This window comes from Pituophis catenifer, unplaced genomic scaffold, assembly GCF_029215685.1.
Source record: "Pituophis catenifer annectens isolate HBS135680 unplaced genomic scaffold, rPitCat1.0.hap2 SCAF_4, whole genome shotgun sequence".
Taxonomy (NCBI): Eukaryota; Metazoa; Chordata; class Lepidosauria; order Squamata; family Colubridae; genus Pituophis; species Pituophis catenifer.
In genome coordinates this window covers 123,725,383-123,751,888 of record NW_027256884.1, presented here as the reverse complement: position 1 = coordinate 123,751,888, position 26,506 = coordinate 123,725,383, and the positions used below count along the sequence as shown (strand labels likewise).

Genomic DNA, 26,506 nt, shown 5'->3' with positions numbered 1-26,506 from the left:
TCGATTGTTGATATATATACAAGAGAGTTGACACAAGTATTTCTCGGTTATTTCCACAATCCAGAACAAAATGGAAGGCAATTTCATGTAAAACTCCAACAATAACTCAACCTACCCAATGGGGAAAAAAATGGTAACATAGCTAACAACACAGGCAGTCCTCGACTTAACGACCAGTTGCTTAACAACAGCTCGAAGTTGCAACAGACCTCCCCAGAGCTACTTGCAATTCATTTTCGAAATCCCAATGGCTGCACTCAACCCTAAAGATAAAGGTATCCCCTGTCCAGCTGTGTCCAATGCTAATGGGCAGTGCATATCTCAAGTTCCTTAGCCAAGGGAGTCAGCATTGTCTAAAGACGTTTTTGTGGTCATGCGGCCAGCATGACTACGCCAAGACGCACGGAAGGCTGTTATCTTCCCATCGAAGTGGTATCTAATTATCTTGAGTTTGCATGCTTTGGAACTACTAGGTAGGCAGGAGCTGGGGTAAGTAACAGGAGCTCACCCCATCATGCGGAGCTCAGCTCTCGAACTCAGGCTAGCTCAGCATCTTAACTGCTGAGTCATTGTGCCCCCTGCACACACCTCTATGGTCATGTAACTGCATTCTGAGCATTTGGCAGCTGGCTCACCTTTACAATTTGCAGTGGCTGACAATCCCATGACAGCAGTTTGTGCTGTTTTACTTCCGGTTTCTTGGAGGTGACCGGGAAGGGGGGGATGCCCATTGGGAGAACAAATTCGCTCAACCATCCTAAAAAATAGTCACAAAATCAGATCCGGTCATGTAATGCTTCGACCTATGAACCACAATGATTTACGACCATAATTATGGGCTCTATTACGATCCTACCTTGAGGACTACCTGTAGGGGAATAGAATCATACAGCTGGGGCTTTCATCAGAAATACTTGTGCGCAAGGAAAGATCTTGGAAGATCTCATACATCAGAATTCTTTCCTTAAACAAATCAGTTGTTTAAGAATTATAAGTGTAACTTCAAATCTGCTGGGATATACCTATTTCCAGGTTTAAATATCCACATTATTATTACGCAAAGAACAAGCAAGACGTTAAGTCTGTTTAGTAGCCAATCCAGTATTCAAAATACCACTTGCCCACCTTCCCAGTAAGTACTTCATCTATCCCCATAGGCCCCTATTTTTGCTAGTCGCCCCTATTCACTCATTACTACACCTACTTGCCCTATTAACTATGTGTTTGGATAACATCCTTATAGCTACTAAAATGTAAGACAGGATGGCAACTCTTAATTCTCGAAAGATGTGCTGCTGTCAAATAGAATTATCCCACAGGGACAAGGGTTCATTAAAAGCCTCAAGTACCTAAATTAACTAGTGCCAAGAGATACATCCTCATTAAAAATGAGTCATGTCCTCAGCATCTTTTTCAGTGTGTGCAGGGCTGATGATGGAGTAGAAATTTTAACTCTGCAGCTAAGGCCCATGTGACTGCGGAGACATTGGCTGGGAAATCAGGACTGCATGAAGGAAATTGTTAACACTGTGGTATCAGGGCGAGATTTTCAACTGTTTTGCAAATCTGGAGCTTTCTCCAAAGTTGAAGAATTGAGACCATCTGAAGCAAACTGGCCCCCACTCAAAACACAGACCAAACCCAATCATTTCCACCGCTAGCTTTTAGTGCCGCAGTACAGGAAGCTGTACAGGTAGTCGAGTTATGACCCACAATTGAACCGAAAATTTTATTTTTGCTAAGTGAAACGTTTTCTTAAGCGAGTTTATCCTGTTTTATGACTTTTCTTGCCGCAGTTGTTAAAAGTGAATAACTGCAGCTGTTAAGTTAATAAGTGAATCTGGATTCCCCATTGCTTGTCAGGTCGCAAAAGATCACATGGACCTTGGGACATAGCAACAATCATAAATATGAACCAGTTGCCAAGCACCTAAATTTGATCATGTGACCATGGAATGCTGCAATGGTCATAAGTGTGAAAAAGATTAAGTCTCTTTTCAGTGCTGTTGTAACTTTGAACGGTTACTAAATGAACTGTTTTAAATCGAGGACTACCTGTATATATAGGATGCTGAGCGACTAGTTGCTCAGACCTGCTCTAAATTATTTTTATGTGCCCTAAAGCTCAAATACTTACTAGTGCAAGTACCATTTATCTTTCTCATATGCCTCCTTGAAGAAGTCCATACTTGACTACTTTTTAAGATTGTCTTTAGTACCTTTTATTCAGTGTAGTTCTAATTATGTTAATATACACCCAGATATGAGTCATATTGAGTTTTTTATTATTAGAAAAGGATAATTTTAGATCATATGTGAAATCCAAAATGGTATGTTTCAAACCCACAATAAGCCACTTTTCAGACATTTTACTTCCAAACAAAAGAGAATTTGGGACGCTTCCACTTTGCAAGGTGAATATGGGTAATCCTTGCCTTACAACAGTTCATTTAGTGACTATTCGAAGTTACAGGGGCACTGAAAACAGTGACTTGTGACGGTTTTTAACAAACCACTGCAGCATCCCCATGGTCATGAGATCGATGACGACTCTTAATTTATGATGGCTGCAGTCCTGGGATCATGCAATCACTTTTTGTGACCTTCTGACCAAAAAAAAAAGATTAAAAAAAAAAGATGTTGAGACTTTGGAAAAAATGAAAAGAAGAGCAACGAAGATGATTAAGGGCCTGAAGACAAAAACATATGAAGAATGGTTGCAGGAATTGGGTGTGGCCAGTCTAGAGGAGACATGATAGCAGTATTCCAGTGCTTAAGGGGATGCCACAAAGAAGAGGGGATCAAACTTATTTTCCAAAGCACTGAAAGGCAAGACAAGAAACAACGGATGGAAACTAATCAAGGAGAAAAGCAATCTGAAATTAAGGAGAAACTTCCTAACAGTGAGGACAATTAACCAGTGGAACAACTTGCCTTCAGAAATTATGGGTGCTTCATCACTGGAGGGTTTTTTTTTAAAAAAAAGACTGGATTTGAAATGGTATAGGGTCTCCAGCTTGAGCAGGGTCCCTTCCAGCTCTATTCTGATTGAAAATCAATGGGGAAGACAGATTCACTTAACTTATTGCAGTGATTCACTTAACAACTATGGCAAGAAAGGTCATAAAATGGGGCAACTGTCTCAATTAGCAATAGAAATTTGGGGCTCAATTGTGGTCGTAAGTCAAGAACAACCTGTATAGCAAGGCTTTGCCCCTTCAGATATACCCATGTCCCAACACCCATTTTTCCTAGCACCTCACCTCAACCACCACTGATACGCTGGCCTGTATGCTTTTTCCTTGTCAAAGGATCAAGGAATGGCTTTCCAGTGTGGCATACAGCACTGGCATGTTCACCCACAATCTTATCAAAATCCTCCTTCCTCTGAATGGTAACCAAAGGTCCTTGGCTTATCCTCACTTTTGTCTTTTTAAGCTACTTCTGCTCAAAACATCACACCAGCCTATTTTTTAGCAAAATAAGGATGTTTCATTCTCTATATGGGCCAAAGGGTTTGAGAACAATGCATTTTGCACATTAATTAATTTCACCAAGACATTGGATCCAGCAGAATTCTGCATAGAAATCTAAAGCATAAAGGGTAGATTTCAATAGGAGCGTCTTATTCATACACAATCCGGACTGGAATCCTTAAATAAGACAATCATTATCTAGTTTATAGAAATATTTAGTTCATCTGAATATTAGCAATGCCAAGACCCCAAAAATACTAGTGAAGATTATATGCCACTTGGTTAAATACTACATATACTTCTTGAAATGAACTGTGTTGTCTGAACAGTACTTAATATGAACATTCTTCTCATCAATAAAGCATATTGCAGTTTCTTGTATGGACAAAATATCAGCTATAGATACCAAACTTTGTGCAATTGACAGGGAAAAAACCCCCAAAATGCATAGGTATAATCAAGCAGTGAACAAAGTACTGACCCCAAATGTTTAAATGGCCACTTCAAATTTTAATTCTGGGAACAAAATTAAACTAAACACTGTTTTGGTAATGCCAAATTATTTTTCAATGAAATGTCAAAGTCTGCATAAGGTTTCACAGAATTCTGGGAGTTGAAGTCCACAGATCTTAAAAGTTGCCATGGTTGGACACCCCTGGTTTATCTAAAAGAGGGGGTTTTTTTGGTGGGGAGAGGTCTGTGCATGTATGGCTTTGGGGGAAGAATTTGGGGATATCCTTACTGCACAAGGTTTTTTTCAGGAAGAAAACCTGATTGGGAGAAAAAATGAATTCACCCTGGAGGAGACAGAGAAACTGGGATGAGAGGCGTATTTAATTTGTGGCACATCAAGAATTAGAATGCATGGAATCATGAAACAACCTTGTTCCATATATAATCCTTAACTTAACAACCACAATTGGGACCAGAATTTCGTCACTAAGACAATGAGCGAGACAGTGAACGAGTTGCACCAGATTTTACGACCATTTTTGCCAAAGTTAAGTGAATTGCTGTAGTTAAGTGAATCCTGTGGTTGTTAAGTGAAACTGGCTTTCCTCGCTGACTTTGCTTGTCAGAAGCCGGCGGGGAAGACTGCAAATGGCAATCACATGACCCTGGAGGCTGCAACTGTCATAAATACACGTGAAGTGCCTGAATTTTTATCATGTGACCGCATAGATACCCAATGGTTGTAAGTGTGAGGACCAGCCAAAAGTCAGGTTTTTTTCAATGCCATGGTAACTGAACGGATGCTAAATGGATGGTTGTAAGTTGAGGATTATCTGTAAGGCTATATTTTTTTTTTATCAGCAGCCTATTTCCCAGAGAGGGTGAAAAAAAATATACCGTATTTTTTGGACTATAAGATGCATCTAGATTTAGAGGAGGAAAACAAGAAAAGTTTTTGGTCTCTGTGTTATTTTTGCCCAAAATGCACCTGTTTTTGGCCTGCAGTGCTTCTGGGGGCTGGGGAGGGCGAAAACACAACTCATGGAGGGTTCGGGAGGCCAAAACCAGGCCCATATTCAGTCTATAAGATGCAGTGAAATTTTCACCCTCTTTTTGGGGGGAGGGGGGGAGTGTCTTATACTCTGAAAAATACCATACATAACATATTTAGTGAGTCGGTATAATTCAGCCATAGTTGAAGTATGTCACTGCACATACTTAATTTTTTAGTGATCAACATTTATAAAATGATTTGTAAATGCAGAAATTTTAGTTTTACTCATTGTTGTTTAAACCTTGTCACTGTTTTTTAATCTTGTATTAAGTACATTTTTAAACAATGGCTGAAAATCACTATAAAAAGTCTATAAAACAAGTAGTTTTAACTGCCTGGTATATGGTTATTATTCTCAAGCATGGAAATATACATATGAGATCAATAAATTTTGCCTGAGCAAGGTAATCGCTAGTGGTTATTTTCTATACTAAAAAAAATATTCAATTCTTGTTTAGTTTTGTAATTTTTATGTTAAGTAAACCATTCTGGGAGCATTTGTTGAAAAATGATACCGAAACTTAAAGCATCCTAAATAAATGCTGCTACATCATTATCAATCACAGAAAAAACCTCTGAACACTAATATAAATCCATCCCCAGCCAGAAAAATACACACAATTATATTGGTTAATTTATAATACATCTTTTAACATTGTACAAATCATTTCTGAATGAGCCACCCGGCCAAACCACCATTTTATAGAAAATTAAAGGATTTGATAAAAAAACAGCCTTGAGTCTTTGACTGAAGGTAAACATTTTTAATTTGAATAGATGTCCTTATAAGTATGCCTGAATTACTTACACAGAAACACTGACATATTTTCGAAGTACTATTAGGATATTCCATTCAAGCTTTAATTTCAAGAAATATTCAATCAAACTGGTTAACAAGGACAAAATATTTGCAAATCTATTTGGCTTGAATATGTTTTAGTAGGCACTAAAATCCCTGCAGGTCTTCACTTCTGGGCTTTTGCCTAAGCAAATGTGTCACTCACTTTCTATGCTGAGAATGGTATTCAAGGCAACAGTTTATTTTTCAACGACACACATGGTTAAATACCCAGAATATATATATATATATTTTAATCTCACAACATTTTAAATGATACAAAAGAAAAGAGGATTCCATTTCACAATAATGCAACATTAACAAAATGACTTCTGTGAAAAGCAATTTAAAAAGGCATTTGCTTCTTGAAATACAACCACAGACAAGTATGTGTCACAAATCTTTCCTCCTGTTGGCCAAAAGCTATCGGCAATACAAAAAAAGAAACCACTAAATTCTATCGAGTCCCAAGAGACTAAATGAATGAATTATGGACAATAAATTGCTGCCATTTAAAGATATTGAAGCATGATTAAAAACTGAGAAATTTGTCTATATTTTCATATTTCAGTTTATTATCTGGCAAGGACTACTACATTTAGAAGACTTCTAAAAAATAGCCATTTACTAAGTATGGGATAATATCAAGAAATGAACTGGCAAAGAAATTATTTCTCTGCAGTGCTGCAACTGCCTTAAGAAAAGACTTGCCAGTTTCCTTGTAGGTGCTCCTACTGATTTAGAGATGGGAATATGTATAGGTACATTCATATAGCAGATGTGACAATAGAAGTGAAAACAGCTACTGTACATCAATTAAAAGAAAATTAAAATAGTCTTCGCAGCAATCCTAATTCTAGCTTGGGAAATTTAAGGAGTTATCAATCATCTGATACATGAATAAAAGTTTGAACAATTTAGTCAATTTCAGAATATGAAAACATGAAATAGCCAGTGAGAAAGCAAATGCTTTTTTTTAATGATGCCGCTTTTCACATCAGTATATTTAATTTCTTGCTAGATTGGATTAGTTGTTCAAAACATTGTTACCCTGTTCAGTGTTGTTTTCAAAGTGAAATACAGCCAATGCCCTGTTACCTTGCTCCCTTTTTCTCATACTACCTTTTAAAATAAAGCAGGAAGGGTGGCCAGCAGCTGGTCCCGTCTCTTCTGCCCATGACAGCTGTATCCACTTCAGCATAAAGAAAAACAAGGATGCTAAATATACACATACTTCATTAAACAGCAAGGTTTCACAAAGAAAATCTTATGGTTGAACACGCAACAGATTTTGAGAATTTTGCATTTCATTCATGGGAGAAATATTCATATGTTTCTAATTCGAGACAAGATAAGAGGAAGCCTTTGTGAAGGCAACTCATTTTTCCAGGTTTAATATTCTTTGTGAAACCTCACTTTACATTATTTCACAACCCTTATTTCCCCATTTTACAGAAGTTTAAATATAAAGCACTTAAACGCAACAGTCAGTTGATGCAGGGAAAACGTATGTGCTAGCCCCCAAACCAGCATGAGCTTGTCGGCAGAAAATCTTCTCCACCCTAGACAGGAACAATTGCATAAATGTGTGGGGGAGAATATATATTTGTTCATTTACTTTTTACTTTTTGAAAACTTTCAAACTGGCATGCCACTTTCATTTCAGTACAATTTAGCAAAATGGAGGTCTCATTTTAAGAGACCTTCATGAGACAAAACTAAACAAAATTCACTAGACTAAAATATTTCTAGGTAGTCTTCAGAATGCATGCAGCAATGTAGTGATAGAACACTGATTATTACTAAAACAATCTGTGGGCTTATCTGCTTCCTTGCAGATAAGGACACATTATTATAGTAACTGAATAGCCAAGTATATGGACAAATAATCCATCTCTTATTAACTGGGAAAGTTTATAGCAATTGCCTCCTCACTAAACATAGTCAAAACTGCAAAACTCAGTAGTTTTACTCCACTAGAAAAGTCCAAGTTCTAAAGTAAATGTTGAGGTATATTTTATTTCTTTAAAGATATACTCACATTGTCTCAGTCAAAAAAAATGGTTTTGATTCCCCCTTCTCCACGCAACATATTGCTAAATGTACATTCAGCAGCATTTTCCTCCCCCCCAATCTTAACCTGTTATTTTAAAATATTACATTAAAATAATTTCTACAAGTGTCTTGTCAGGAACATGTTAAAAATTTAGAATGACAGGGGAAAGTAGTGCTGACTTGAATAGCCATTACTTGAAACTTGATTAATCAAAATTAACTAATTTTTGGAACTGCTTCCAGACCGACTTCTAACTCCTGGACCAGACCAAATCTTTTTTTTTTAAAAGAAAAACAGGCTAAGTACCAATGCAAACTGTCTGATACCACATTATGGGAATATTATGGATCCTTACCAGGTTGCGAGGTGGTAAACGACTGTTCTTTTAACCCCTACACAACGGAGCCTGGCAGGGCAAGCACCTAAAAGAGAAACTGTCAGAAAAGTTTAATAGTAATGTATAACAGATGTCTTACAATTTTCACATGCATGTTTTTTTTTTTAAACTACCTGCTGTGCATTATATTACTATTTGGATGTTAAGTCTCTCTCCAGCGAAGACGTTGACGTTTAAGCATTTTGTTTTTCAGCCGTCTTTTTAAGCAACAGAGCAGGGCTAGATTTTTATTTATTTTTTAATCTATTCCCACCGTTATTCATTTCATGGGAACCTTTAAAAGCTACTTCTGCCCTTTTCGGGCATATTCTTACCACCACTGTCTACCTGCTTTCTCCATTGCTGCAAGTACACAGTGACAAAGAGCCGTTTTGATCAATAGTGCGCCTGCATAAAACATTTCAGCCAACAACACTGCTGGGGCATCCTGGACGCCCACCCCACACTTGACACAACAAGATGATCCTCCAACACACAGGGGAAAAAAGGTGGGGGGGAAGTTTTTGCATTTCTTCCCCCCCCCACCTCCTTTCCAATAAGCAAAGGCAGCTCTAACCAAAAAAGCCAGCTTTCTCATCACTTTCCCCATTTATCTCTGGTTTCTTTTCTCTTTTTTTTATTATTTTATTTTATTTTACATTCCTCTTCCTCTCCTCTCTCTCTCTTTTAACTGCATCCTCCTCTAGCAACCCCTGGGATGATGGCAGCAGGCAAGAGACACCCGGAGTATTGTATTTTATTATTTTTAAAGTTCTGACGAAGAAGTGGAAATACTTGACCCTACATTTTGGAGAGCAAGGAGGAAGCAGCAGGAGGAAGAGGAGGAAGAGGAGGAGGAGAAGAAGCAGCAGCAGCAGCAGCGGCCGCCAAAGTCTCCGAGCTGGCCGCCCGCTTGGCGCAGAGAGAGCAAAACTCCACCGAAAGGTGGTCGCGGTCCACGTGGAGGCAAACGCCGCCGGGTCTGGCCGACGAAGACGAGGAGGAGGAGGAAAGGAGCTTCTCCGCCGGTTCTTCCGCCGGGATCGGGAGCGCGTAGTCGTGGTCGCCGTTCTCTCCGAAGGCTCCGGCCGCCGTTTCTCGGAAGAGGCTGGTGCTGATCCTCATGCGGAGCCCTAAGCTGCCGTCTCCGGCTAAGCGTCCGAGCAAGCGGCCCAAAGCGCTCTGGTTAGCCAGCACGGCCCTCAAGTAGCCCGTCTCCCGTTCCAGGTCGCGCAGGCGTCGGCAGAGGCCCCGGTTGCGGTCGCGGAGCTGCCGGTTCTCGGCCGCCAAGCCTTGCAGCCGCGTCTCCAGGCCTTGCACGTACAGCTTCTTCTTCTGCCGGTTGAGGCGAGCCGCCGCCGCCGCTTTCAGGCGGTTGCCGCCCGGGCGCGTCGGCCTGGAAGAGCTCGAAGGCCGCGACGCCTCGGCATGCGGACTCGCCCTGCCCCAGGCCGGAGGAGGGGAAGCCTCGCCGCCGCCGCCGCCCACCGCGGCCTCCAGCCAGGCGTCCAGCTCCAGCCCCGCGGGGAAGAGCAGCTCGCCTTCCTCAGGCTCCTCCAGGGAATCTTCAGCCATGGCCGCCGCCGCCGTTTCCGTCTCCTCCTCAGGCCGCCGCTCGACTCCCGGGCTTGGAAACGAGCAGGCCGCGACCGGCTCTCCGGGTTTTCCCTGGCCCGACGAGGCCGCTAAGAGCTGGGCCAGACTGTGGCGCATGATAGCGGTCTAGCCGTTGCCCCCGGATCCCTCCAAGGCGGGCCCGGTTGCGATGAGGCCTTCGGGTCAGGATGGGCCTCAGCGCCGCTCTCCCCGAAGAGGATGTGGGGGGAGGGGGGAAGGAGAGGCGGCAGCGGCGGCCACTTTCGCCTCAGGCCTCGCCCGTTTTTTGTTTTTTTTTCCTTTCACGCGGCGGCCTTCTCCCCGCCTCACGCACAGAAACAGACACGGCGCGACTGCGCCTGCGCACGCTCCGGCGCTCTGCCTGAGCATTCTGGGAGTAGAAGTCCGGCAAAGGGTGAGGGGGGGCGGAGCCTGTGTGTAGAATACTCCTGTGTATAAAAAGGTAAATGGTGCGCTGAAGTTGCAGGTTTTGGTCTCTGGAAAGTTTTGGAGGCGAAGAGATTCGGGGAAACTAGGTGGTTTTTCTAATCGTCCCGAGCTTTGCAGCACAGATCGCGGTAACTCTGCCTGGTGCCAAAAGTGGTTTGTCCCAAAAATGCTTTTTCAAAAGGCAACTGGAGTTTCTTTGTTCTTCAGAAAATCCTTTCTTTCTTTCTTTCTTTCTTTCTTTCTTTCTTTCTTTCTTTCTTTCTTTCTTTCTTTCTTTCTTTCTTTCTTTCTTTCTTTCTTTCCTTCTGTCCTTCCTCTTCCTCTCTCTGTATCTTTTTCTTTTTCCTTCCTCTATCTCTTTCTTTTCTTTCTTTTTCTCCTTCCTTCCTCTTACTCTCTCTGTACCTTTCTCTTTCCTTCCTTCCTTCTTCTCTGTAACTCTATCTTTCTTTCTTTCTTTCTTTCTTTCTTTCTTTCTTTCTTTCTTTCTTTCTTTCTTTCTCTTTCCTTCCTTCTGTCCTTCTTCTTCCTCTCTCTGTATCTTTTTCTTTTTCCTTCCTCTATCTCTTTCTTTTCTTTCTTTTTCTCCTTCCTTCCTCTTACTCTCTCTGTACCTTTCTCTTTCCTTCCTTCCTTCTTCTCTGTAACTCTTTCTTTCTTTCTTTCTTTCTTTCTTTCTTTCTTTCTTTCTTTCTCTTTCCTTCCTTCTGTCCTTCTTCTTCCTCTCTCTGTATCTTTTTCTTTTTCCTTCCTCTATCTCTTTCTTTTCTTTCTTTTTCTCCTTCCTTCCTCTTACTCTCTCTGTACCTTTCTCTTTCCTTCCTTCCTTCTTCTCTGTAACTCTATCTTTTTCTTTCTTTCTTTCTTTTTATCTCTCTCTTCCTTTTTTCTTCTCTCTCCCCCTTTTCTTTTTCTCCTCTCTCTCTCTTCCTCTCCTTCCCTCCCTCTCTCCTCTCTCCCTTTCTCTGTGGGAGTGTGGGAAAATGGTTATAAGTCTTTCTTTTCTTTCTCTTTCTCTTTCTCTTCCTTTTTCTTTCTTTCCTTCTTTACTGTAACTTTGTTGCTTGTATCCTTACGATTTATATTGATATTGTTTCCTGATTGCTTATTTGTACCCCTATGGCTATCATTAAGTGTTGTACCTTATGATTCTTGATGAACGTATCTTTTCTTTTATGTACACTGAGAGCGTATGCACCAAGACAAATTCCTTGTGTGTCCAATCACACTTGGCCAATAAAAAATTCCTATTCTATTCTATTCTATTCTATTCTATTCTATTCTATTCTATTCTATTCTATTCTATTCTATTCTATCCCTCTCTTGCTCTTTCTTTCTCTCTCCTTCTCTTTTTCTCTCTCTTCAGAAATATTTAACAGTAACAGAGTTGGAAGGGACCTTGGAGGTCATCTAGTCCAACCCCCTGCTCACCCAGGAGACCTTGTACTAGGGATTCGAAACCGCCGAACTGCCGGCCTTGCTGATCAACAAGCTCAGTGTCATCGATACTTCAACCCTGGAGGCTTTTAAGAAGGGACTGGACAACCATTTGTCTCTAAAATGCTATAGCATCTTCTGTTGAGCAGGGCATTGGAGTCAGTAGACGACTTCCAAAGTCCGTCCCAACTCAGTTATTCTGTGATTTCCTTGAAAAACATTACACTTCTCATTCAAGAAGCTTCATCTAGAACTGAAGCAGCTTTTTTGGATGAGAAGTGAAACATCTTCAAGAAAAGCAAAGAAAGTCCAGTTGCCTTTTGAAAAAAAAAAAACACCTTTGGGACAGCTATGATCTGGAGGGCTGAGGATCTCCATAGATGTTCAGATACAGTTTGTTGAACCAACCACAGTGGTTGGATTAAGGCAACAGGCTAAACCAGGGGTCTGCAACCTTAAAGAGCCATTTGGACCCATTTCCCACAGAAAAGAAAACACCGGGAGCCACAAAACCTGGGTGGGAGTGGCCAACTCGATGTCACTCACTTCCACCAGTCACATGAACACCCCCCCCCAGCCATGCCTACCTAGCTGGTCATTAGGGCAGAGAACCAGTTGTTAAAAAACACCGGGAACCACAAAAATCTTTTGACATATATCTCTCTCCCCTCCCTCCCTCCCCCCTCTCTGTATCTCTCTGTGTCTCTCTCTCCCCCTCTCTCTGTATCTGTCTCTCTTTCTCTCCCCCTCTGTATCTCTCTCTCCCCCTACTCTCTCTCTCTCCCCCTCTCTGTATCTGTCTCTTTCTCTCCCCCCCTCTATATCTGTCTCTCTCTCCCGCCCTCTCTCTGAATTTGTCTCTCTCTCTCTCACCCTCTGTACTCTCTCCCCCACTCTCTCTCTCTCCCCCTCTCTGTATCTATGTCTCTCTCTCCCCCCCTGTATCTATGTCTCTCTCTCCCCCTCTCTGTATCTATGTCTCTCTCCCCCCCTCTCTATATCTATGTCTCTCTCTCGCCCTCTCTGTATCTGTCTCTCTTTCTCTCACCCTCTGTATCTCTCTCTCCCTCTACTCTCTCTCTCTCCCCCTCTCTGTATCTGTCTCTTTCTCTCCCCCCCTCTATATCTGTCTCTCTCTCTCGCCCTCTCTCTGAATTTGTCTCTCTCTCTCTCACCCTCTGTATCTCTCTCCCCCACTCTCTCTCTCTCCCCCTCTCTGTATCTATGTCTCTCTCTCCCCCCCTGTATCTATGTCTCTCTCTCCCCCTCTCTGTATCTATCTCTCTCTCCCCCCCTCTATATCTGTCTCTCTCGCCCTCTCTCTGAATTTGTCTCTCTCTCTCTCACCCTCTGTATCTCTCTCCCCCACTCTCTCTCTCTCCCCCTCTCTGTATCTATGTCTCTCTCTCCCCCCCTGTATCTATGTCTCTCTCTCCCCCTCTCTGTATCTATGTCTCTCTCCCCCCCTCTCTATATCTATGTCTCTCTCTCGCCCTCTCTGTATCTGTCTCTCTCTCTCTCACCCTCTGTATCTCTCTCTCTCCCCCCACTCTCTCTCTCTCCCCCACTCTGTATCTATGTCTCTCTCTCCCCCCCCTCTCTGTATCTATGTCTCTCTCTCTCTCCTCCTCTCTGTATCTATGTCTCTCTCTCTCCCCCTCTCTCTGTATCTCTCTCTGTTTCTCGCTCTCCCCCCTCTCTGTATGTCTCTGTCTCTGCCCTGGCCGCTTCTCCATCCCCTGCCATCACCCTTACCTTCTCAGGCCAAGGGAGGAGTGACTGAGAGGGGAGGGTGAGGGATGGGGCCAGCCAGTGGTGGGGTCACCTGACAGGGAGCCACAGCAGAGGACCCAAAGAGCCACATGTGGCTCCGGAGCCGCAGATTGCTGACCCCTGGGTTAAACCATAAAGCATGAATAATAAGGTCTAGAATCGTACCTTGGTTGCTTCCACAATTAATGTTTAGTTTTATCATTTTATTATGGTTTTTGTTAGGATACGGTTTGAGCCTAACAAGTTGTCCAGGCAATATATGTGTACTGTAACTTTAATCCGTAAATGTATTGTGTGACTTTAAAGTTTTCTTGCTGTTTGTTGTAATGCTGAGTCATGCTGTAATTAGGTAATGACTAGTTGTGAGAGTATTTAAGCAAGGTATTGTAACGTATTCAGTTTGATGATGAAGCTGAGATGATATGCTGCCATAGTGAGGAGTTGCTATCCATTGTGCTATCATCGTCGGATGGATGCTACCATCGTGGTTTGTGAACCAGAGTGAGTTTGTTATTCTAACCAACTACTGTCTGTTTGGTGAGAAGATATCTGTAACTACTGGACTGATTTAACTGGCAAAAATTTGGAATTTGTTTAAAGACTATGAGACTGTTTTTCTACTATAAAGTAAGCTTTTGATAAACCAGTTTGCATATCTCTTATTCATTGCTCTCAGCAACGTTTCCTTGTGCATTTACTCTGCTGGTTGGTAACACAACAACAATATCCTTAACAGTTTTCATGTTGCTTTTATTTTTGTTTGCAACTCAGAGTTGGTTATAAGATGGGCAGTCTGGAGAATATTTGTAAGGTTGGAATGAGGGGTCCTTGCTGCTCTCTAAGCTTGGTGGGGGTTTTTTTTGTTTTTGTTTTTGTTTTTTTGCAGATGTTTCATTGCTCAAACTAGGGAACATCATCACCAAGTCTTAGAAAATATTCCTTATTTTACACATTTTCTATGATTAGAAGACAAAGTTAGATCTTCACCGTGATTATTAACTGGTTGAAAGGCTATAGGAACTGAATGGAAAGTCAACATTTCATTTTTCTGACAATTTTTGGGTTTTCACAATTAAGCGGGTTGCTGCTATAGAAATGGCTGGTAGTTATTATTTGGTATAACTAAAAAGTTGATACTATAACTTTATTGACATACCTAAATGTACTTAAAAAAAATTGTGGAAGTCGCTGCTTTTTTATATATTTCTTTTCCCGTCTTCCTTATTTATTTATTTTATTGAATTTATATACCGCCCTACTCCCGAAGGACTCAGGGTGGTGAACAGCCATAGAATGAAACATATAAATACAAAATTTAAAATAAAATAAAACGAATTAAATAATTTGGCTGAACAAATTTAAAACCCCAATAATTTAAAACCAAATTTAAAATTTCCATTTAAAAGGGGGAAAGACTTAGGTCTTTCCTTCACTTTACCACCTCTATCCCACTCCCTGCCTTTTTTTCCATTGTCTTTATTTTTATTTTTATTTTATATTAAGAAAAAAAAACTTTTAATAAAAATATATATTTTTAAAAAATATGGCAAGCAACAGAATCTATCGCTGGGAAGATTTTCCTAACATCCAGCCGAAATCAATCTTCTAAACTCAGTTCGATCTAGAATTAGGGTTACAGGTAGCCCTCGACTTATGATCACCCCCCCAAAAATATGTTAATAAGGCGGTTGTTAAATGAGTCATGCCTGACTCTACGACCTTCGTTTCCATGATTGTTAGCAAATCATTGCCGTTGTTAAGTGAATCACACGGTCCTTAAACGAATCTAACTTTCCCCGTTGACTTGGCTTGTCGGAAGCCAGCAGAAAAGGTCACAAATGGGGATTATAGAACCTTGGTAGTACAGTGGTCTAAAGCACCCTGTTATTAAGAACAGCTGCCTGCAATTACTGCAGGTTCGAATCTCGCCAAGGCTCAAGGTTGACTCAGCCTTCCATCCTTTCTAAGGTAGGTAAATTGAGGACCCAGTTTGTGGGGGCAGTAAGCTGACTTTGTATAAATATACAAAAGTATGAAGGCTATTGCTTAACGCATTGTAAGCCTCCCTGAGTCTCCGGAGAAGGGCGGCATATAAATCAAATTAAAAAAAAAATTATATGACCCCAGGATGCTACATGCTGGCTGCCAAGCGCCCAAATTTTGATGATCATGTGACCATGGGGATGCTGCCACAGTCCTAAGCGCAAAGACCTGTTGTATTGAAAGGATTAGAGCAATGGTGAAATGTAAAATTTGTTATTACCGGTTCTGTGGGTGTGGCTTGGTGGGGGGGGTTAATGTGGGTGGGCGTGGCCAACCTTTTTTTTTTTTTACTTTTAAAAGCATTTTTTCGGCCGAAGAAAAAATGCTTTTAAAAGTTAAAAAAAAAAAAGCCTCTGATGATTGCGTGGCTCAGCTGGGCATTGGGGGGGGGCAGGGATTTTTGCTACCGGTTCTCCGAGCCACCCGCCACCATCGCTACCGGATCGGGTGATCTGATCCAAACCGGGAGCATTTCACCCTTGGATTAGAACACGTACAGAGTGTAACTAACTCAACTTTTGATATTCCTTGCTGAGCTGAAGCTCCGTTGTAACCTAATGTGCCAACTGAGGAGATAAAGCCTCCAGGCCACATGCGAAGGAGCTTTGCTAAGTAACTTGCTGTAATTCAAAATGTGAATTCTATCTGCTGTGACAACATAATGTGAGATACTAATTTTAACGAACTCTGGGCTATATGCCAGAAAATGTATTCCTTTTCCCTTTTGAGGTCCATTGTTTCTGAGCGCAGAGAAAATCATGAGCTTTGCATAAAACCCGTGGATAAGAAATTATGTTTCTATAGCACTGACGATCTGTGCAAGCGGTGTAAACTATAAGAAGAAGGAAAAAGGGGGGGGGGTTTTGCACGCGCCTGCTTTTCTCTCCTTGCTTTGCTGTTTAAAGTGGGAGATTAAGGTCGCCCAGTTTTGCTTTGATCAAAATAAAACTGATTATCAGTTGCCTCGTGTTCAGAGTTTCATTGGGATTTATCAGATTCTGAGCTGCACCAAAACCAGGGGTGAAATCCAGCAGGTTCTGGAGAACTGGTAGCGGAAATTTTGAGTAGTTCAGAGAACCGGCAAATACCACCTCTGGCTGGCCCCAGAGTGGGGTGGGAATGGAGATTTTGCAATATCCTTCCCCTGGAGTGGGGTGGGAATGGAGATTTTGCAGTATCCTTCCCCTGGAGTGGGGTGGGAATGGAGATTTTGCAGTATCCTTCCCCTGCCAAGCCCACCAAGCCACGCCCACAGAACCGGTAGTAAAAAAATTTGGATTTCACCACTGACTAAAACCTAACAGTGTCTTCGAGCCGTCACTAAACGAATGGCTAAATGTCGAGGATTACCTGCAGGCCTGTCTTAAAATGCGTTTAGTGTTAACCCAAGCGACTCCTGGACAAACATAAACCTGTTGGAAATGACATGAGGCTTAAATGCAAAATCTCTGCTTTAGACTGGAAAGCATTATTATCTCGACACATTTATTTGAAAGTTATTCTAAATATCCAACATCTCTCTGGGCTGAGCAGTCAATATAGCAATCGCAACCACCTATGAGTAATCCATCTATCTAACTCTAAATAAAAGATGTTATATTTAGCAACTACAATAGAGGGAAAATAGCACCCCCATATCTGTTAAAAGGCGAGTCTTTCTTAAAAGGCAGCTTCAGATGGACAGGAATACTTAAATGTGCCCGTTATGCCATAAAGTGGCGTAATTTGGTATTTAACTCTTTCTCTTTGTTCAGCAATTCGGTGCTGTGTTTTCGGTAAGCTTCGAAATGCATCCGGAGCTCGGAGTAAGCTTCTTCTGCCCCCTCAAGACGGCGCTTTAAATCTCTAACTCGGAGGTTACTATCCACCATTGCAGCTTCAGTCTCAAACTGTAGTTCAGCTGCCTGCTTGGCCTTCTCCATATCCTCCGCCTTCTTCTCCAGCTGAAGGATCTCCCGTTGCTTTTCCTGAAGCACCTTGCCTCTCTCCATCGCCAGCTTCAACAAGTCCTCCTTCTCCTTTGTGAGGACATCTAGCTTGGCTTGCAGGCTGCTCTCGGTTTCTCTCAGCTGCCTCTCTGTTTGTTCCAGTTGGTCAAGGATCGGTTTTTGCTTCTTCTGTAGGACGTCCAGTTGCCTTTTCAAGGAGTCCATCTCCTTGGTGTAGACTCTGGTTTGTTCTCTCTGGCTTTCCAGAAGTTCTTTCTCTCGTTCTTCGGCTGAACGACAGCGCTGTTGATAAGTTTTCTTCAAGGCCTCCATATCAATGGAAAGTTTCTTGAATTCAGAAGAAACCCGGGCCAGTTCTACTTCTTTATCTTTCAAAGGTTGGCTGAAGAGGCTTTCGTTTTCCTGACGCAGGCGGCCATTTTCTTCTCGGAGCTGCTTATTCTGCCGTTTGTGCTCATCTTTGAAGCGGATCATTTCTTCGTGGTTGGCAGCCAAGTCCATAAAGCGCTGCTCCAGGTGCTGGATGCGTCGTGTCTGATTCTCCAACCTCAAAGCATCTCCCGTTCTCGTCTCCTCCAGCTCGGTATTGATCTGTTCCAGCGTCTTACAGCGCAAGAGTTGATCGTCGGCTCTCTTCTTGAGGATACAGATCAGCTGAGACTGTTCATTGAGGCGCGAACGCAGCAGGGCCTTCTCGCCCTTCTCGTCATCAGAAAGACCGTGGAGTTTCTCCAACTGGTCGAAGGGATCCCCCATGCTCCATTCTAGCTCTCCTTCCATATCTTTGGATATTTTCGGATTCTTCCCGTCTTGAGGCATATCAGGAGCACAGTTTTCTCTTGCTGTTCCAAACACAAGTTCCCCCAGTGGCTTTCTTCAGGTGAACATTCAAAAATTCTGAACTGCCCTTCAGAAGTTCAATGGATCCAAATGACAGTTGGTGGAAAAATTCCAAGAATTTTGTGACATCACAAGCTTAGAAGGCCCCGGCTGTCCAGAACTGACAGAGTTTTCTCCTATCACTTAATCCTATTTGCCACCCTTGTGCTCAATAGAGAAACGGTGTAGCTCTTTGATCTCCTCAGGAACAAAGAGACAGCATGAAACCAATCCATATCTAGTAGATTTTAACTTCAGTCAGTTCTTGATATTGGTCAATTCATAATAAACACCCTAAGAACAGGCAAACGTTCGTCTTTTTTCAGCTGGTGCTTTGTCAAATCTTCTTGAAGAGAAACACGAACCATATTTTTCAAGAGATGCTTTTGCGGCCTTCTTAAATCTGTTTTATTTAAAGAGACGAGAGAAAGCAGAAGATGACGGTGCTTCCTTGATTCATGTTAATTCAAAACCTGCTTTCCTCCATTTCAAGGTGTCCCAGTACTCTGGGTTTTCTATAGAATATAGGTAGTCTTCGACTTACAGCAGTTCATTTAGTGACCATTCAAAGTTACAATGGCACTGAAAAAAAAGAGTTACGATCATTTCAGCATCCCCATGGTTACATGATCAAAATTCAAATGGTTGGCTCATATTTATGATGGGTGCAATGCAGGGGTGAAATCTTACCGGTTTGGACCAGTTCGGGCGAACTGCTAGGGATTATGGGCATCAGTTCACTGAACCGGTAGTAATTACCCCTCCTTGGCCCCACCCACGCCCGGCCAATTGCCACTCACCCCTTCCGGAAATTCAATGTTAAATGCAGCAGAGAGAATGCTAACTTTTCTCCCTCCATTCAGAATGGAGCTGCTGCAGCCTGTCCCTTTTAAGGTAGTCCCCAGAAGGGACAGGGACGGGGAGCAGCTGGAATGGAGCCGTTTTTGTGAAAGGCAGGAAAATGGGGAAGGGGATTTTCCTGCCTGTCATCCATTCCTCAATCTCAGCCCAGACTGAGGGAAGGATGGTAGGCAGGAATATTCCCCTCCCCATTTTCATTGGCGACAAGGAGTGGCTGGGAGGGGAGGGGCCGGTGAGGAGCCCCTCGATGTGAGTGATGTTGAGCTGGCCATGCCCATGCAGTCACATGACCTTCCCCACAACAAACCACGCCCACAGAACCAGTAGTTCATCACTGAACTACTGAATTTCACCAGGGTCCCAGGGTGATACGATCACTTTTTGCCACCTTCTGACAAGCAAACTCAATGAGGAAGCCAGATTCACTTAACCACCATGTTACTAATTTAACGATTACAGTGATTCCCTTGACAGCTGTGGCAAGAAAAGTCGTAAAATTCGCTTCACAACTGTCTCAGCAACCAAAATTTTGGATTCAATTACGGTCGTAAGTTGAGGACTACCTGTATACAAAACAAGTTCTTAAAGGATTACCAACTTTCATAAATATCTACTCAAAAACACTCATTTATTGGGATTTTTTTCTCTACTTTATGGGTGCTGAGTAACTCTGGAAATAGGGGAAATTATTGTCGCTTTCTTTCTGCATCTAGCTTGGAGTTTTTGCTCCAAACTCTAATCAAATCTGATTCTGTGTAGTTTTCAAGCTATAAAGATGCCACCAGTTGAAGCTCTACTCAGGAAGAGGATTAAGGACTAAAGGGGGGAAACCCCTTCAAGGAAGTAATATATTGTGTAGTTTGGATTTTAAAAAAAAGCTTCAGATAAAGATAGGGATGTGTTGGCTCAGTGGCTAAGACGCTGAGCTTGTCGATCGAAAGGTCGGCAGTTCAGCGGTTCAAATCCCTAGCGCCGCGTAATGGGGTGAGCTCCCGTTACTTATCCCAGCTTCTGCCAACCGAGCAGTTCAAAAGCACGTAAAAAATGCAAGTAGAAAAATAGGGACCACCTTTGGTGGGAAGGTCACAGCATTCCGTGCGCCTTCGGCGTTTAGTCATGCCGGCCACATGATCATGGAGACGTCTTCTGACAGCGCTGGCTCTTTGGCTTTGAAACGGAGATGAGCACTGCCCTCTAGAGTCGGGAACGACTAGCACATATGTGCGAGGGGAACCTTTACCTTTACTAAGCTCCAGATAAATTTCCCCATGCAGCTTTCTTGCCTTCTCTCCTAGCAAATATTTAACATTTTTTTTCTAATCAAATCTAATGTGTACTAGACTTCCTTATTCAACAATCAGATTCCATTCAATCAATATACAGTAAATTATAATGGAGGAGGGAACTACAGTAAGTCTATCCTTTTTCATGCTTGTTCTTTCATCCTAGCTTAGTTAAAATAGTATTTCTAGGTAAAATAGTGTAGTTGTTAAAAACTAAAAATAGGGTCAGGATAAATACTACAGTGCTCTTTCCTAGAATCAGTATAATAAGAGAATTACATTAGGAAACACTCCATCATGTTAACTAGATCACCCATTTACAATGAAATAAGGCATCTGGTTCAGTTACAGAGTAGAATAGAATAGAATAACAGAGTTGGAAGGGACCTTTGAGGTCTTCTAGTCCAACCCCCTGCTTAGGCAGGAAACCCTACACCACTTGTTATCCAACATCATCTTAAAAATTTCCAGTGTTGGAGCATTCACAACTTCTGGAGGCAAGTTGTTCCACTGATTAATTGTTGTCACCGACAGGAAATTTCTCCTTAATTCTAAATTGCTTCTCTCTTTGAGTAGATGGAGCTTACGAAAGGAAGCACGGGGGAAAAAACACACAAAGTCCTTCACACTCACAAAGAATATAGAACATAATAGGACTGGAAGGGACCTTGGAGGTCTTCTACTCCAACCACCCTACCCATGGCAGGAGATCCTATACCATTCCAGACAAGTGACTCTGTCCAGTCTCTTCTTAAAAACTTCCAGTGATGGAAACGCCCACAATTTCTGGAGGCAAGCCATTCCTCTGATGAATTGTCGTCACCGACAGGAAATTTCTCCTTAATTTGAAATTTCAAAATTAAATTTGAAGAATGCTGAATACTCTCATAATTAAACAATAAGATCTGGACATGAGACTAATAGACGTTAATGCAAACTCATCTGATTTTGTATGTGTCTCCATTTTTGTCATCGTAGTTTGAGCTACAGGTCCTGGATTTGGTCATTCGTACACATTCCCCTTTCGTTTAAAAAATCATTAGAAAGAAAGATTACCTTAGATCAGAAAACTCTCTCCTTACCATGTTTTTAGTTCTCTGACTCTCTTAGACGTGACACTCCTCTCAAGTTTGCATCTCCCTGGAAACCGAGACTGCAACAGAAGTCGAGCTGTTCCTTTTAGAGCCCGCAACTTTATCTTGCTTTCAAAAGAAAACCTCCAAAGTGGTGGAGAGGAAAAGTTTTGGCTGTCCCTACATTCAACAGACATTTGTTTCCTTGAACATGTTTTATCTCTACAGCACCTGATGGTAACTCTTGAAGACTACTGCTGACCTGACAATTAATTAAGAAAAGTAATAAAGGTGAAACACTGAAAAATAAGAACGGTTGCAGGAACTGGGTATGTCTATTTAATGAAAAGAAGGACTAGGGGAGACATGATAGCAGCCTTCCAATATCTCAGGAGCTGCCACAAAGAAGAGGGAGTCAAGCTATTCTCCAAAGCACCTGAAGGCAGGACAAGAAGCAACGGGTGGAAACTAATCAAGGAGAGAAGCAACTTAGAACTAAGGAGAAATTTCCTTACAAGTGAGAACAATTAATCAGTAGAACAACTTGCCTTCAGAAGTTGTGAATGCTCCAACACTGGAAGTTTTTAAGAAGATGTTGGATAACCATTTGTCTGAAGTAGTGTAGGGTTTCCTGCCTAAGCAGGGGGTTGGACTAGAAGACCTCCAAGGTCCCTTCCAACTCTGTTATTCTATTCTGTTCTGTTCTGTTCTTCTATTCTATTCTATTCTATTCTAATTCTAATTCTATAGCTGTCAAAAAAAAGATAACCTTTTTGGTAACTGTGGATGCAGATGCCTTACAATTTAAATCTGCGCCCCTGTCCATATCTACTTAAAAGCCAACCCTGCTATGATCTATGGGACTTACTGATGATCAAATATCAAGAGTGCAATCTATAAGGCCTTGCACAGGATTGAATTCCACTGTGGAATATCCCCCAAGGGAATAAATTGCAAATTTGCAAGATCTTCTGATAAACTTGACGCTGCAACCAATTCAGAATAACAGAGTTGGAAGGGGCCTTGGAGATCTTCCAGTCCATCCCCCTGCTCGAGCAGGAATCTTTATATCATTTGAAACAAATGGTTGTCCGATCTGTTCTTAAAAACTTCCAGTGTTGGAGCATTCACAACTTCTGGAAGCAATACATTCTACCGATTAGTTGCTTCTACCTGTCAGGAAATTTCTCCTTAGTTCTAGGTTGCTTCTCTCCTTGATTGGTTTCCATCCAATACTTGTCCCGCCTTTAGATGCTTTGGAGAATAGGTTGACTCCTTCGCCAACTTATAAATCTTCGCCAATAATAAATAGGAGCCTGGATAGCTATGCAGACTAAAGCACTGTAATTTAACACCAGCTGTCTGCAATTAAAAGTAAGTTCGAATCTTGCCAGGCTCAAGGTTGACTCAGCCTTCCATCCTTTCTAAGGTAGGTAAATTGAGGACTCAGTTTATGGGGGCAATAAGCTGACTTTGTATAAAATATACAAAAGTATGAAGGCTATTGCTTAACGCACTGTAAGCCGCCCTGAGTCTCCGGAGAAGGGCGGCATATAAATCAAATTTTTAAAAAAATTTTAAAAAAAAAATCATTTATCTTATTGAGTGAAGTCCTTTCATTCCTTTTTCATGATCTATTTAAATGACCACACAAGACAACTGCACATAATTTAAATACTTTTCATGTTTTAATACAGTGTTTATTAAGGATTAAGAGAGTTTAATTTAAAACTTGGTACCAGGTGATAAGTAGACACATGTTTTGTGGTGGTAGCATCCAGCAAAAGCAAGGTCAAGTTATATACAGCATAAAGATGCCCACTGTTGAAATTTACACCTGATGAAAGAATTGATCCCCCAGATATTCATCTCTGTGTCTTTCTGATTCTTCTCTCCATCAAACTCCAGCAAATCATATGAACAGGAAGCAATTTATAACAGTGTCATTTTTATTTTGTCATTTTTGCCACCATCAGCATCCGGAGTGGCAGTGTGTCTTCTACCCAAGTGTTGGGAGAGTTGATCATTCTTTCCCATAAGGTGGCTTCGTCTAATGTAGAGTCCATCCAATCCACTGGAATGCCGTAGCTTTTGCCTAATAAAAGTGTTTAAATAAATGAGATTAACAGCAAATACTGATTTAGTTATCTACACGATAATACAGGTTGTCTTCATCTTACAACCATTTGTTTAGTGACGTTTGAAGTTACAACGGCACCGAAAAAAGTGACTTATAACCATTTTTCCACACTCCCACAGAGAAAGGGGGAGAGGGGGAGAGAGGGAGGGAGGGAGGGAGAGAGAAGAAAAAGAGAGAGAGAAGAAAAAGAGAGAGGGGGGAAGGGGAGAGAGAGAGAGAAGAAAAAGAAAAGGGGGAGAGAAGAAAAAAGATAAAGAAAAGGAAAGGAAAAAAAGATACAGAGATACAGAGAAGAAGGAAGGAAGGAAAGAAAGGTACAGAGAGAGCAAGAGGAAGGACAGAAGGAAGGAAGGAAAGAAAAAGGAAGAAAGAAAAAGAAAGAAAGAAAGAAAGAGAAAGAAAGAAAGAAAGAAAGAAAGAAAGAAAGAAAGAAAGAAAGAAAGAAAGAAAGAGGAGAAAGTGATAGAAACTTGTACCTGTTCCAAGTCCTATTCTAAGTCCTCCTACGAAATGGTTGGCAAGTTTATTATGATCCCAAACAGTAAGTTCCACGCATGCTTCTTTCAAGTCTTCAGGTTTGAAGCCATCATAAACCATGGTGTGGTTAAAAACTGGATTTGTCGTCTTCGCAACAGCTCTCGTTTTCTGACGGCTCTTTCTACTTGTATCCGGAAGAACGGTACTTTGGACAACAAAGACAAAAGTGGTATCTATTTATCTACTCACATTTGCATACTTTCAAACTGCTAGGTGGGCAGGAGCCAAGGAAAGCAACGGGAGCTCATCCCGTCGTGAAGCGCCTGGGTCTCAAACCGTGGCTGTCAGCTGACAAGCTCAGCATCTTTAACCGCTGAGCCATTATGCTCAGTGATGTACTTACCACTTCACAAAAGAATTGAGTTTTGGACCTCTGAGGATAGGCAGGTCATTGCATTGTTTCACCCAAATGTGAACTTCGCCTGTAGCTGGAGTCTTTTTGCCTTTAAAACAAAAAAATATATAACAGATGATTAACAGAGGGCTTCAAATAATAGTTTTACTTTTGGGTTACCTGTTGACTGCTTTTTTATATTTTTTTATATTTTTGTATTTTTTTGTATTTTATTAGTTTGTCAAACATGTAAAAGATAGCAGGTATAAATATAAACATGGATATGAACGAAGGAAATGAATACAAATAAATGGGGACAGTAGGACAGGGACGGTAGGCACGCTGGTGCGCTTATGCACACCCCCTTTATGGACCTCTTAGGAATGGGGTGAAGTCCACAGCAGACAGTTTGAGGTTGAAGCTGTGGGGGTTTGAGGATGTAACAACGGAGTCAGGTAGAGCATTCCAGGCATTGACCACTCTGTTGCTGAAGTCGTATTTTCTGCAATCGAGTTTGGAGTGGTTTATTTGAAGTTTGTATCTGTTGTGTGCTTGTATATTGTTCTGGCTGAAGCTGAAGTAGTCATTGACAGGGAGGATGTTGTAGCAGATAATTTTATGAGATACACTTAGGTCATACCGGAGGCAGCGTAGTTCTAAGTTGTCTAAGCCCAAAATTTCAAGTCTGGTGGTATAAGGTATTTTGTTGTGAGCAGAGGAGCGGAGGACTCTTTTCCTGTGCGCTGCTCCCACTATCCATCAATGGGTTAACTTCTTCAGCCTTTGGCAATAACTGAGTGAGAGCTCAATTTCCCTTTCCTGTTGCCCTGCCACGCCCCTCAATCCCATGATCCCCAGTCTTCACTCAGTTATTGGCAAAGACTGAAGTGTTTTCCTAGAGCTCCAGGCTTTCAAGCCATTTTCTCCCTTTCCTAGGTTTTTATTTTATTTTTGAGTAGTCCTTTATTTTCCTTTTAATTGCCTTGAGGTATTTTGTTGTGAGCAGAGGAGTGGAGGACTCTTCTCATAAAATATCTTTGGACACACTCAATTGTATTAATGTCCAATATGCAGTGTGGGTTTCAGACAGATGAGCTGTATTTGAGAATTGGTCTAGCAAATGTTTTGTATGCTCTGGTTAGTAGTGTAATATTACCGGAGAAGAAGATTAGATTTACAACTCTTAATGCCTTTTTGGCGATGTTATTACAGTGGGCTTTGGTACTTAGGTCATTAGATAGGAGTACTCCAAGGTCCTTGACAGAGTGAGGATCGTCTACACGGTCGTGTCCACTCAGCTTGTATTTTGTGTTCTGATTCTTTTTGCCAATGTGTAAGACAGAGCATTTGTTGGGTGAGATTTGAAATTGCCAATTGTTTGACCATTCTGACACAAAGTCTAGGTCTTTTTGAAGGGTAGCAGCATTGTCAAATTGTCCAAGCCCAGAATTTCAAGTCTGGTGGCATAAGGGATTCTATTGTGAGTAGAGGAGTGAGTACTCTTCTCGTAAAATACTTCTAGATCCGCTCAATCGTGTTAATGTCTGATTTACAGTGTGGATTCCTGGCGGATGAGCTGTATTCCAGAATTGGTCTGGCAAAGGTTTTGTATGCCCTAGTTAGCAGTACAATGTTACCGGAGAAGAAGCTTCGCAAGATTTGGTTAACAATTCTTAACATCTTTTTGGCAATGCTGTTACAGGGAATTCTGGGGCTTTGAGATGAGTACTCTTAGGTCCTTGACAAAGTGAGGGTTGTCTACGAGATCGTTTCCGCCCAACTTGTACTTGGTGTTCTGATTTTTTATTTTTTATTTTGCAGGAGAGAGCATTTATTAGTTGAGATTTGGAGTTGCCAAATGCGCGACCATTCTGACACATGGTCAATGTCGCTTTGTA

At 41.7% G+C, this 26,506-nt stretch overlaps 3 protein-coding genes across 10 annotated transcripts in view; all 3 read right to left on the bottom strand.

The window, feature by feature from the left end:
* Nucleotides 1-5,732: 5,732 nt before the first annotated feature.
* Nucleotides 5,733-10,185, bottom strand: CREBZF (CREB/ATF bZIP transcription factor). Of its 2 annotated transcripts, none has more exons than XM_070942950.1 (3): nt 9,059-10,185; nt 8,233-8,311; nt 5,733-7,383 (listed from the first exon to the last, which is right to left on the bottom strand). In XM_070942950.1, exons 1-2 carry the CDS (start codon nt 9,964-9,966, stop codon nt 8,263-8,265), a joined length of 957 nt encoding a protein of 318 aa, XP_070799051.1. In that variant the 5' UTR covers nt 9,967-10,185; the 3' UTR covers nt 5,733-7,383; nt 8,233-8,262. The 2 variants fall into 2 exon arrangements, with proteins under 2 accessions (XP_070799051.1, XP_070799052.1); XM_070942951.1 differs by having other exon boundaries at nt 5,733-7,013.
* A 7,070-nt stretch (nt 10,186-17,255) lies between these two features.
* Nucleotides 17,256-18,320, bottom strand: CCDC89 (coiled-coil domain containing 89). Its single transcript, XM_070944038.1, has one exon. The coding sequence runs from the start codon at nt 18,318-18,320 to the stop codon at nt 17,256-17,258; it is 1,065 nt and encodes a 354-aa protein (XP_070800139.1).
* A 4,943-nt stretch (nt 18,321-23,263) lies between these two features.
* SYTL2 (synaptotagmin like 2) overlaps nt 23,264-26,506 on the bottom strand; it is an 86,001-nt gene continuing 82,758 nt past the window's right edge. For all 7 annotated transcript variants that reach the window (XM_070942944.1, XM_070942942.1, XM_070942948.1 and 4 more), the window contains 3 exons: nt 24,618-24,717; nt 24,214-24,419; nt 23,264-23,692 (listed from right to left, as the gene is read on the bottom strand). In XM_070942944.1, the coding sequence (XP_070799045.1) occupies nt 23,547-23,692; nt 24,214-24,419; nt 24,618-24,717 (452 nt within the window). In that variant the 3' untranslated portion in view covers nt 23,264-23,546. The remainder of the gene's footprint in view (nt 23,693-24,213; nt 24,420-24,617; nt 24,718-26,506) is intronic.